This window comes from Nelumbo nucifera, chromosome 6 (genome assembly GCF_055504915.1).
Source record: "Nelumbo nucifera cultivar China Antique chromosome 6, China Antique-T2T, whole genome shotgun sequence".
In the NCBI taxonomy this organism is placed as follows: Eukaryota; Viridiplantae; Streptophyta; class Magnoliopsida; order Proteales; family Nelumbonaceae; genus Nelumbo; species Nelumbo nucifera.
This window is the reverse complement of record NC_142654.1, coordinates 65,207,156-65,220,666: the sequence shown is the minus strand read 5'-3', so window position 1 is coordinate 65,220,666 and position 13,511 is coordinate 65,207,156. Positions and strand designations below refer to the sequence as shown.

Genomic DNA, 13,511 nt, shown 5'->3' with positions numbered 1-13,511 from the left:
TGGACCTCAATATCTAGTGTATGGAGAACGAGATGAACTACTTGATCTACTCGCACACTTTTCACTATATACTTAACCATAGTCGGTTCTTGAGCTTCATAGTGTCCATTAACATGGATCACCACAAGCAGAGAATCCTTTTAGGCCTTTACACTCTTCGCGCCAACCTCCTTTGCAAGGGACAGGCATTGATGAGGGCCTTGTACTCAGTTTTGTTGTTAAACGTTTAAAATCCGAATTAGAGAACATACTCTAACCTCACTTTGTTAGGCCCTAGTAAGATCAGTCCAGCTCCACTTCTCTTTTGGTTTGACAAGTTGTCCACAAGGAGGATCCAAGGCTCTACATCCTAGTTGGGTGAAGGTTGCACACTAGTGGATGCCTCCAAGCTGGCTACTAGCTTATTTAGTTCTGAGGTTGGCATGATGAATGTGCATTCTACAACAAAGTCTAATAGCTTGTGCCTTGATTGTTGAGTGCTTGAACTGGATGTCATATTCACTGAGCTCGATGGCCCACTTCATCAATCTTCTTGAGACCTCATCCTTTTGAAGCACTTGGCAAAGAGGTCAATCGATGAGGACGACAATAATGTGTTCTTGAAAGTAAGATTACAGCTTCCAAGCTGATATAACCAAACATGTAAGAAACATGTAAGACCTTGCTTACGTAGTAAACAGGTCGTTGCACATTATCTATGTTCTAGACCAATACCGAGCTAACCACCTCGTTGCTTGCAAATAAGTATAAAAATAATTCATCACTCGACTCAGGCCTTATCAATAATAGTGGTGAGGTGAGGTGCTATTTGAGCTCATCGAAAGCGATCTGGAACTCCTCAGCCACTCAAAGTCCTTAGCCCATTTTATAGCTTGGAAGAAGGATAGGCACCGCCCTACTAACTTGGACATGAAATGATTGAGGGCAGTGACTCGACCAGTGAGTCTTAGGACTTCTTTCACCAACCTCAAAGGTTGCATATCAATGATTGTCTAGATTTTCTCGGGGTTGGCTTCGTTGCCACATCAGGTAACCGAGGAACTTAGCCAACGTAATACCAAATATACACTTGTCTGGAATGAGCTTTAGGTTATATTTTCTTAAAATGTTAAACACATTGATGAAGACATGACTTTATAACAATACAACCCAGTTTCAATTACAAAAGTAATTTTTCTTGGTCTATAGGATTCATCCAAATCTAGTTATAATTGAAAAAGACATCCATGAAACTCAGCATCTAGAACCCCAAACTAGCGTTAGGGAGGGGGAATCTATCCTTCAAGAATGCTTTATTTAGGTCAATGTAATCTACACACATTTGCCACTTCCCATTTTCCTTTTTGACAACACCACATTTGCTATCTAGCTTGATTACTCAATCTCTCTAATGAATCCTTAAGGAGCTTCTTGATCTCTCCTAATGGTCCTCCAGGACAAAGTTACTTTTTCTTTGGTTTACAAGTCTAACCAAAAGACAGCATACTCTACTGGGTGCCCTCTGTGTCCAAGTCGACTGCCTGCGACTACTTGCTTTTGCCTTTCAAGGCTACCGTACTTGCACATTACCCAGTGGGAATTTCATTGACAAAGTGGTATGTGGTCACCATGGCTCGGAGTGCATGCGGGCGGCCATCCTATGGTTAAAACAAACCCCGTTCGGCGCAGTCCCTGTTGTAACCAACAGGTTGATCCTTCCGATAGGGTGGACGACGTCCCCGTTGAAACCGACTAATGATACGTCAGTAGGGACGAGGTCCGATTGGTAGATGCCGGCCTAATCAAGTGAAGCTCGGCCACATGCGGCACAGAGGTGTCATAAAGCGGTTCGGACTTGTAACATGACACGATATTAATGAAGGGCCAAATCACCCCTCTTTAATATTAAAGCTGGTGTATTTCACCATCTAATGTAAAAATAAATAAACAACAATTGAAATGACCAAACAAAAAAAAAAAGAAAGGGAAAAATTGACAATCTAATCTTTACGTACATTCTTCTAATTGGAAAGCGGATTGTCTTGAGATCGACTTCAGTTAGTGCAAGGCACGTTCGAAATGAGCCTTTGATCCATGCACGTTAATAAGTCCTTAAAATCTTAACTTGTGCTATTTGAGAGGGTAAAGGTCATAATTAAGAGGGCAGTCCGGCACAAAATGAAGTGCAGGTAGTTGAATTCCAAAAGGGAGACTGAATCCCATGTTCAAAGTTGAGGAATTTGTACTTTATTTATTATGGATCTTTACACAAAGCTCACGCACAGGCTAACCTACCTGGCTTTAGTTGGACTCTTATTTCACATCAAATTAGCCGAACTAGACCTTGATGACAAGACCCGTGTTTCCTGTCTATTGAACTTCAACCTCCTAGCTTCCTCTCTGGAAATCTGGTATGAGTTGGTGAGCACCTCTTCAGGCATGGCACGAATGACTGAATTTCTCCCGGCAAGAGTGCTTACCATTGCGTTGTCGTTGGTCTTGAATGATACCCATTCGAAGCCATTCTCTCCAGCTTGTATAGCTATGGCAAAGTTTTGTGGAAGGATCAAGATTTGATCACGACGAAGCTGGCCATTGTAGACTGTTTGTCCAGAGTGATCAACGACTTGAACCCGAGCATCTCCACTAAGAACATAGATGATACCGTGTGCATTGATGTTCCAGTGAGGGGACAACATAGCATTCTGTGCAAATTATCGATCGAGGCCACAATTATATTCAACAATTAATTAATGCAACTAATTAACAAGAAGAAAGAAAAACACATACGACAGAGTGATCAGTGACGAGAAAGAGAGAGGGAGAAGCTTATTAATTGTAACCTGGTAGAGAGTTCCTCTCTCAGCACTGAGTTGGAGGGTCTGGAGAATTGGGAGGTTTAGACTATTGAGGATGGTGACGCGTCCTCCATATGAACTGTACAAATCAGCATGCTTCGGTTTTTCAATGTTCTGTCTAAATCTCATGTTGCAGATCGCCTCCTCTACACCATTTGCACCCATTTGTTGTTCTTGTTCATATTCTTCGTCCTCTTCGCTAGAACTTGGCATAATCATCCGAAGCTCTTTCTCAACATTAACAATTCCTCCCCTCTGATCATTTTCACCTTGTAACTTTCTTGCCGTCTCCGTGCTTACACCGAAAGCTTGGGCCAACGTCTCTGTGTCAAAACCGCTGAAGATGTTAGCAGAGTTCTCTTGTCTGGCCTTCTGATCATGTTGGTATGACGACTTGCCTCCTTTTTGTTGTTGTCTATGTTCTTGTGAAGAGCCCTGCTGCCCAGCCTTCTCACGCCGGGAGAAGGACTCACCACCTTGTTGTTGGTGTTGTTGCTGCTTCTCTTCTTCTTGTTGTGAGTTACCAGCAAGGTAAAATTGCTAAACATACACATCAAATGGTCAACTGTAAGAAAATGATATGATTCTGCTTTTTTTTTTTATTGGATGAATAAGCAACCAATTTTATTATTATAAGGTTGAATGAATGAGTTAGAATTTTTACTCTTTTTCTATCATCAAGCTGGTTGAAGCTGTTGGTAATGTCAAAGATGCTAACAGCAACAAGGGGTGCATCGCCATTGTTGTACATCCAATGTGCAACCCCGCCTGGCGCAGCAATGATGTCTCCTTGTTTCACGAATCTGATCTTCTGATGCTGATCCTGGAATCTCCGGCTTCTGTCTTCTTCTTCGGATTGTTGAGATTGCTGGAATGATTGAAATGTTTCGGGGCAACCAGGAATGGATAACCCTAAAACTCCCTTCCCTGTGCATGGATATCAGAGGCTCATTAATTAGTCACAGCACATGCATGCATGGATTCGAATTAACTGGAATAGTAACGAATGAAGATGCATGGTTTTAGATCAGCAGGAAGAGATGGAGATAGCAATTGCCTTCAACAATATATATGAGCCTGTGTGCATTGTAATACGAGGGCAAAGAGAGGCCCTTGGGTTGGATAGTAACACGAGAAGCAGCAACACCCGCACACTGAAATTGGTTGTTGTTTTCGTCCCATTCCTCAACGCAACCAGCCTCGGCCTCTCTCCGGCGACTAGGTTCGAGGGCGTCCAAGTTCTCAACCCGGCACTTGTTTTGCTCTCTGCCCCTGGACCGGCGTTGTGTTGGGGACTGGCCTTGCCATTGTCGCTGCCACGTCTGAGCTAAACAAACATGACACAATACAAGAAGGCAAAGACAAATAGAAAACAGAGAAGACTTGGCCATTGTGTTCAAGTTGTTGAGACGGGAAAGAGATGAATTGAGGTGAAGCGGCGAGAGGAATGGTTGGGTATTTATGGTGGGAATAAATGGATTAGTGTTTGACACCTTTCAGGTGATCACAGTGAGGCTGTTCAGTTCAGGCACTCACCTCACCATGCATGTCGTCACTACAGTTTTGTGTGAACACATTTGATCAGGGCAGGTTCTAGGTGGCGATGTCCTTCAAGCAAGTGTAACCCATTCAGCTTGAATCTTGCATTGAGAAAGTCATTAGACTATTTCACCCTGGTTCAGGCACTCCTCTCTCTCTCTCTCTCTCTCTCTCTCTCTGCAGTGGTGGGAGTAAGCTTCTCAAGGTGGTGGTTAACTTGTTATCGATTGTCTGGCTATTGGGCCTAAGATGGGCTTAACGTCACCTTGTGTTTGCACGATCTTGCAATGGGCTTAGTTTGGACTAGCTGAACCGAGCCATCTCAGTCCATTGCCAGTTGGCCACCTGTTTTAAGTGCAATTCTGCCTCAATCAGAACAAAACCTCGAATGATTATTAATAGGGACAATTTGGGTGGGTATGCATTTTAAGTTGGGATCATAATAGGGCTGGAGTTCCAACCCCATTAAGACCCAAACCAATTATATCTAAATATTTTGGGTCCATATAATTTTCCCCTGGCTTCATCTCTAGCTTTCGTATAAAGTGGGGACTACATTGTCTTACTTCTTATTTTACTTAAAAGTTAAAACAAATGATTACCCAAAAAAAATGTTGAAACAAATAAAATAAACTGGACTTTATATAGGCATTTTTAAATTTCATTAAATACTTAACAAAAATGCGTGAGTCTTCAGAAAACAGAAAAGAAATGCGTGGACTATGGATTTCAACTTTTTATTATTTGAAAATAAATGGCTAATCTTATTCTTAGACACAACCCACAATGCCAATTGCCTGTTTAATAAGATGCCACCTTAGTACGTAGAAACCCATTGTTGGATGTATCAAGGGAGGGTTTTAAAAGCACTGAGGCCAAAGAAGCAGAGACCAGACTAAAAGCCTACTGTGCCATTTCGAAGCCCAACCTGACAGATAGAAACAAACCATGGGCGGCAGATGTAGACGAGAGAGTGGGGGTTTAAATGATACTCACATTCTACTATTCTATATACCCATAAATGATAGACTTCTTACTGACGTAGTCCAATAAAGAGTGCATCATTTAAAAACATAAATGATAGACTAATAGAACGGAATCTGTGAGATTTTTGAGATTTATACGGAGAGTAGAGAAATTCTATTTTCATGGATATCACTTACCCGAATAAATAATTTTTCCTACTGATACTTTAATGAAACAAAAATACTCCTTTGAGAAATAAAAAAACATAATAAATGCATTCACCCAAATAAATATTTTTAAAAAATACTGGATTTACGAGGATAAATAACTTAACCAAAAAACAAATAGGGCCTTGATAATAATTTTTTCCCATTACACAATGGTGTATCCGTAGAGTTCAGATCTGGGGCTCAATGATATCAATCATCGGAAGATGTTCCTAATACACGCGGAGATGTGCTGTGACACGTTATAGGGACTGGGGCGCAGATATGAACTTGTATAGGTAAGGCGAGAGAGGAAACTCGGTGGAAGAAGCTCAAAGCAAAATTCCTGAACGAATGCAAAATGCTTATTCACCAAGCCCACCACTAAAGGAGGCGCCACACCTCCACCTTTTCAAATGGAAGGGCATTTCACATAGGCTGACATTCTTATTGTCTTTCTTGTGCTGACATTTGAGGATGGGACAGCCCCCTCGGTTGTGTCTAGCTCCTGTCTGGTTTATATATATAAAAAAAAGAGCATTTCACATTTGACCTGACGCAAGGCATGTGCCATTTTAGAGATGAGCGAGTTATGGCCATATGGGCAAGCAGCCAAAATCTGAAATATAAAGTTACAAATGGCTAAAGGACAAAAGAATCAAAGATAATAAGGACAATCAGGACAACCAAACTCTGATCATCCGCCATAATCGACATAGATACACATTTGTTGTTCTTCCTTTCACCACTGCAGACTGCAGGCAATGGGTCGACGATAAGCAGTTTCAGCAGCCTGTAAAACCCACCATGGTCATGACTCATGAATGTATGATGATTTGACTGACTTAGGTTAGGAGGTGCCCAGAGAAGTGGTGGCATTGTAAGTGCCGTATGCAGCGAAAGCTAGACCACAGACCACAAGGCAGAAATCCAAGGCTCTTTGCCAGAGACGTAAGCTGGGCCCCAACAACACCAGATGATACATGGCGGGCATCACGAAAGATAGCAGTGCACACACTGTGCTCCCCACAAAAGACACGAACACCCCAAATCCCGGCACGCAGGACGCTACCACCGCCAACGCCAGCACCAGCAACGCTCGGCTCAAGCAGATTGCAGTCTTCTCCGCCGCGCCTCCTCCTCCACCGCCAATCCAATCGCCTCCGCATAGTTTCTGAAAGCAACTCGTCTCTTTCAGCTTCCCCTCCACGATCTCGTGAATCGGGTGCATCATTATCGGGAATGTGAATGCTAGCGCCACGCACAGTCCTATCTGCCTCTCACATATCAACACCAATATTAACACCCAATAACAAGAAAAATCTTGGCTCCGCCATTGACAACAACGGAAGCGGGTAATGTGAGCATTAAGAGGTGTGACTAAGTCGCGGTTGGATTAAGCTTGGGCTGAATTTTCCAGTATTGGTTGGCTTTGGCTTGAGGAATGTATCGAAATTCAATAGAACTGTTACTTGTTACAGTACTAAATTACATTTAAGAGACATTTCAAGTTTTCTCAGTCAAAACTCACAATTTATAGTGTCTATGCTAGGCTGCTAGCATAGAATCTCAAGCCAAATTCAACCCAGATATGACATAACCCAGCTCAAGTTCCTTGAGGGATTATTAGATATGGGATAGATTCAACTCTCCCTACAACAACAACAGAGTATAATCGTCATCGGAGTAGTAATGGGGTTTACCTTTACAGCGGTGGCCGACCAGTTCTTTGGGAGGTTAAGAGTAATAATATCTCTAGTTTGGTCACCGTAAGCCAAGTAACCAAAGAACCCAAACAGCACGTACACAAGCGTAATCCCAGTGAACGCCTGTCCCAGCACCCACCGGAAATTCTTCCTCTCTCTCATTGACGCTTCCAACGCTAAAGTCATTCCAAAACCCTCGAAACAAAACACCGCCACCCCTCCGGCGAACGGCAACCCGCCAACGCTTGTAATCACCTCTCTCTTAGAAAAACCGTCAAACAACTGGAGGTCTTCCTTAACGACGATCGCTATCGCCAACACGTTGCAGATGTCTGCGAAGATGCTGAAAGGGGAGAGAGCGGAGAGAGAACGAATCCACGAGAGAGCGATTTCGACGGGGACGAGAAGGAATATGCAAGAAGACAATGTCAAGGTATGGGTGCCCACTATGGATGAGAGGTTTTGGCCGATGAAGACGAGATAAGCAACGGAGCCACCACATTGGGAGATGCAAATAAGGAACTCCGTCAGATACCGACCTGTCCTTCCGAAGGCTTTGAAACCCAAGTCACCATACGTATGAACTTCTTCTGATGCTAACCTGTCTCTGCAGTGAACCTGTAGAAACAGAGAAGATGGATTATATTTGTGGGTTTTCGATATATGGTAGAGTTAATCAAAATCTGGACGAAAGGAAAGAGGAAAGAAGAACAAACAAGGAGGAGCATGCAGTAGTAAGTCGACAGAGCGGCAATGATGACCCCGAGAGATCCAGCGAGCCAACCGGCGACTTTAAAGGCGAAAGGGAGGCCTAAGACGCCGGTGCCGACGATAGAGACGATGATGTTTCCTAGGGTTTGAACCGAAGATGTACCCGTGGGCGATGATGGTTCAAGCAGAGGAGCAGCTGGGCCTTTCCCTTCCTTTGTCATCGCCATCGTAGGAGTAGGATGACACTAAGATCCTTGAATTTGAACAAGCAAGATTATCACTTTTTCTCTGTCGATAACTCGAACAATCTGGTATCTACTACTGTTCTTTCTCGCTGTTATTAGTCCTGACTCCTGCTGACTCCTGAATCCTGAAAACAACGCATGGCAAAGCTAAGCCTTATCTGTGGCGCAGTTTGGTGGGACGGATCATCAGACGGTGGAAAACGAAAGCCACGTCACTCAACCAAGGTAGCCATTATCCACAAATGAGAAAGCTTGCTTATCAACTGTGGACTCTTGTTGTTTCTGCTCTTATTTAACATCAGACTCCGAGGGTTCCGGGTTCTGGGTTGAGTCAGGATTTGCTTTGCTCCTTACAGAGCAGAGCAGGGTCGTCTATACTGTTACTGTGATAGTCTCATAGTCAGTAAGACAGTAATGGCGGAGTATGTACTCAGAGCCGATATTAATGGCGGAGGCGGAAGCAATCATATTCATATGGGATGGGTCTGGATCTACTTGCCACAGAGTGCTCCGAACCTCACAGCATCTTGCAGCCGCACATCTGGAGCATCTTCTTATTCTATGTTATATTCTCAACGCACGGTGGGATGTGCTGTGACTTGCGGCCATTCCGTAAATGAATTGGGATCTTCTCTGCCATCCAAACACGTTCCAACCCTCCACCAACTTGATCTATCATCTAATGTGAGAATTCTTGTTGGTTATGATTATTTGAAGCAGGTTAATTAATTAAATGATTGTTAATTATTACAAACAATTATTTAATTATTAACAAATATTAATTAATGATGAATTATTAATTATTAATTTATTATTATTAATTAAATAATTTGAAGATGGATCCAGGATCCCCATCCTCCTATTTATAGCGTAATTTTATAGTTTTATCCATCGGTACTTGCCAGCGTGGTTTTGAAAATTGGATCGGACCGAAGGTCGGATCAGTCACGAATCCGGGTTTGGTTCTCGAACCAAAAACCGTTTGATTGAGGCTCAGACCATTTGATCTAGGAAACGATGGTCAAAGCGGTCTGTTTCCGATTGATTTTAAAAACCATACTAGCAGGGACCGTGCGATGAGAAAATCTAAAAGATTAAAAATTTAATAATTTTATTTTTAATAAATTTAGTTTTATTAATAAAAATAATTATAAAAACTAATATTTTTATTAATTCTACTAATAATTAACAATTATATAGGAATAACAATGGGGTGGGTTCAGGGCACCCCATCCCTGCCCCATAGTCAAGACACTCTATCCCATTCTCGTCTCGTCCCTAGTGTCATGCGGGTTCAGGGCAAGGTAATCACTCCTCAATGTCAGGCGAGTTCAGGGGCAAGGCATCCACTCCTCATCAAGGATGGAGAATCCTTGAATTTCCTTGCCCCGTCCCCAATATTGGGTGGGTTCAAGTTGAGGTGTAAATTGGGTCGTGTTGAATCGGCACAACACGACCCACATTGGCCTCGCACAAAGTGCGAATCGTGCCATGTTGGCCCACAAGGCATCCCAGGCCATGCCTCCCTTCTCTAAGATAATTGGGAGGGTTGGTTTGGCACGACCCACAGCTCAAACCCGCACGGGTCCATGTCATGCTGTGGGTTGGGCTGGTCCATGGGCCAGGCCATGCTGCACACCAAGCCAAGCTCAAGGCAAGGCACCAACTCCCCATCCAAGGTTTTTAAAATTGGACTGGATAGGGAACCGTTTTTAGGGTCAAACGGTCCGACTATTCGGTCCAAACAGATGACCCGCTCTAACAAAAAAATTAGAAAAACAAAAAAAAGGACAAAAACTGTTATCCGGGTTGATGGTTCGACCGCCCAAGTCAACAATTCGCTAACCAAATAAACAATTTTTGGAAAAAAAAATCGATTTTGAGGTGAAACGGTGTCCGGTTGCCAAATTTTTTGGTCTAATCATCTGGTTTGATCTAATTTTGAAAATACTGTCCCCGTTAACCCAATATTCAATTTGATGATAGAAATGATCAAAATGATATATTAAGTATCAACCACATGGTAAATTTCTATTATTGTTAATTGAAGATTTAATAAATTTCCATTCAATGGGACCTCAATCCCCAACCTCAACCGGGGATTCCTATTAATCCTTATCCCCGCCCCCACCCCACCAAAACAATCCCCATCCCCAACCCCATTAGGTTGGGGAAGTCAGGTCCCTGTTGGGGATGGGGAAAATTGACATCCCTAAAAGTGTATTCTAATAAATGACCCTAAAAGGAACACATAAGAGTATACAATTGTTTTATATTTTTAACTTTTTAAATAATTAATAATTATTCATATTTTATATACTACTTTTAATAAAATTTTTATAATACAAAAATAACAATTATTAATTTCAGTTGGGTTTATTTATCAAACTGATGAAACCAAACAACCCAATTAACTCGACCCGAGTTGGTCGGTTTTCTAGTATTTTAAGTTGTCTTGGGTTCAAAAATTTTCCAATTCGACTAAGTTGGATCAGTTTCACTTTGGCCATTTGTAAACTGACCAAAATAAAATGACCTAACCATGGATATATATTAATATTTTATATTTTAAATGTAAAATTTAATATGAAAAAGTGAGAATTTTCTCATATTTCTTAGTCTAAAATGTTTTATATAATAAATGTAATTTTTAAATTTATTATTTAATAATCACACTGTAATTTTTAAAATTAAATTAAATTTTTAAGTTTAAATCTTTTGAACAAACTGACAAACCAAAAACATCGACTCAAACCAATACAACTTGAGTGGTACAACTTGAGTTTAAATCTTTCACAAAAGGTTAGTCGGTTTCAACTAACCAACTCCCTAACCTGACCAGGTCAATTTGGTGGGCCAAATAGCCTACGATCGCACCGAACCAACTCATGAACACTCATAATTTCAGCTAAATTAGTAGTCTTATTTCTAATAAATAACAATAGTTTAATCTCCAATAATTATTGAAAATTTATAGCAAAAATATACAATTATTGAAAATATATAGATAATGAAAACTACAATAATCACAGAAATTACAAAAATACAATAAGTACTAAAAATATATTAACTTAGTCAAATAATATAATCTCAAATAATAGTTTAATCTCTACTAAATATTAATCAATAACTTATACAAAAAAAAACAATAAATACAATAAGTACAATAAATTAAATTTAAAAATTTCAATAATAGTAATTTAAACTCCAATAATTATTGAAAGTTTTCTATTAAATAACTAAACAAAATAGATTTATACATACTTATTGAAAATACATTTATCATAAAAGACAATAATTATTAATTTTAGTATATATAATTATATAATAAATATATATTAAGAGTTTAAAATTATTATTAATAAATATTATTTTTTTGAAAGTTATTTTCTCGAATTATTACTTGATATAAGTGAAGTTAATTATTTACAATATTATGTAAAAATATTAAATTATTATTAATTTCAATATTATGTTATAATTATTTTTCTAATTTTTAGATTTTTTATATTTATTATGTAATTTGTTTATTTTAGCTATTTAAAATATTTAGTTATTTAAATACTTAAATAATATGTAAAATATTACATAATTTTAAAATATTAATTATTTATTGAATTTAATTATCCATAAAATCATAATTTACATTATGATTACATAATTTCATTATTAAATTTGTAATATATTAAATTATTAACTATTATGTTATAATTATTCTATACTATGATTATATAATTTTTCTACTTTGAAGAAAATTTTTAAATTGATTACATAATTTCGTTATTTTAACTATTTGAAATATAGTTGTGATAAATATTTAGTTATTTAAATATTTAAATAATCTATAAAATATTTAAAATGTTTGTTATTTGAATTTTATTTATTTAAATCTATTACATATTATTAAATATTTAAAAAACATTTAAATTGATAATCAATGAAAACGTAATTTAAATTGTTAGTACATAATTTCGTGATATATATTGTAAAAATATAAAATTTTGTGTTTTTAATAAATATTTTAAAGTTATTTTATAGTTTTGTTAGAATATATAAATAATTCTTAAATTTTTAATTCAAACTTTGTTTAGATAGATATAGATAAAAAGTAGGGGAGAGGATAAATAGGAATTAGAGATAATTTAGGAGAGAAAATCTCTACTAAATTAGAGATAATTTTGGAGATAAATAGGAATTAAAGATAATTTAGAAAATAAATAGGAATTAGAGATAATTTTGGAGAAAGTGGGGGAGGTAGTTTAAGAGTAATTTTAGGAGAAGAGATTAATTAGGTTATTGGGAAAGTGCATCTCATTGGTTGTTTGAAAAATGATATGGAATTAAAAAAATAAAAAATGAGAAAATAAATAAATAAATTCTCTCAAAGGAGAGCTATGCTAACATGGCAGGACCAGTTTTAATATATATATATAGATGCTATGAAATTCTATTTTAAACATATTTTTACCCAAATTTTTCAAAAGAAATTATCGACTTGATTAACAAACCGCTGAGCCATATGGTTAAACCACTAAAACGTTAGACCTGGATAACGATTTTCAAGTCATTTTTATTTTAATATTTTAATATTTTAATATTTTTAAAAACATCATGTATTTATCCATTTGGACCAAATGGACAAATCGTTCAACCCCCAAAAAATGTTGGCAAGTCAAGTTTTAAAAACATTGGTTCGACTAGATACAGTTGGGTGTTGGGCTAGACGAACTAATAAGCAATAATCAGCTCAGCTTAACATTTCTCAATTGTAAATATTCAAGAAACAATTCCGGTAAGCATATAAATACATAATACATGATTCATCCATCCATATGTATTTTCAATATATACATCTTCACCAAGGTTTTTGAACCACCAGCGCTGTTGACTTGGATGATTGGACTGTTCGGCTTGGGAATTATTTAGGCAATCGGTTTTGTTTTATTTCAAACCTGGTCTTTGACCAAAAACTGTTGAAAAAGTCAATAATCCATTGACTCAGGCGGTCGAACGAATCGACAATAGTTTTAACCTTTTTTATTTTTTAATTTGTTTATCAAAATGGGCCGTCCTCCATCCATTTGAATCGGAAGGTCGGATCGTCAACCCGGAAGCCAGTAGCCAGTTTCCGGGTCGTTTTTTAAAAAGTTGATCTTTACCATTGATTTTTGTTTCTACTAGCATAAGGGCACGTTACTAGAAAGTATAAAATCAAAATCTGCTCTACCTATTTTTATACAAAGAACAGAATCAGAGAATTTACGGATTGGAGCAAAATACATTCCCTGATTCCTTTTTTTT

At 38.3% G+C, this 13,511-nt stretch overlaps 2 protein-coding genes across 2 annotated transcripts; both read right to left on the bottom strand.

Moving 5' to 3' along the window:
• Positions 1-2,210: 2,210 nt before the first annotated feature.
• LOC104590224 (11S globulin seed storage protein Ana o 2.0101-like) lies at positions 2,211-4,267 on the bottom strand. Its single transcript, XM_088890081.1, has 5 exons — positions 3,895-4,267; positions 3,502-3,764; positions 3,236-3,377; positions 2,823-3,160; positions 2,211-2,684 (listed from the first exon to the last, which is right to left on the bottom strand). The coding sequence occupies exons 1-5, from the start codon at positions 4,226-4,228 to the stop codon at positions 2,298-2,300; spliced, it is 1,464 nt and encodes a 487-aa protein (XP_088746207.1). The 5' UTR covers positions 4,229-4,267; the 3' UTR covers positions 2,211-2,297.
• A 1,836-nt stretch (positions 4,268-6,103) lies between these two features.
• Positions 6,104-8,672, bottom strand: ANT1 (aromatic and neutral transporter 1). Its single transcript, XM_010248792.3, has 3 exons — positions 7,971-8,672; positions 7,252-7,872; positions 6,104-6,821 (listed from the first exon to the last, which is right to left on the bottom strand). The coding sequence occupies exons 1-3, from the start codon at positions 8,190-8,192 to the stop codon at positions 6,399-6,401; spliced, it is 1,266 nt and encodes a 421-aa protein (XP_010247094.1). The 5' UTR covers positions 8,193-8,672; the 3' UTR covers positions 6,104-6,398.
• Between the last annotated feature and the right edge of the window lie 4,839 nt (positions 8,673-13,511).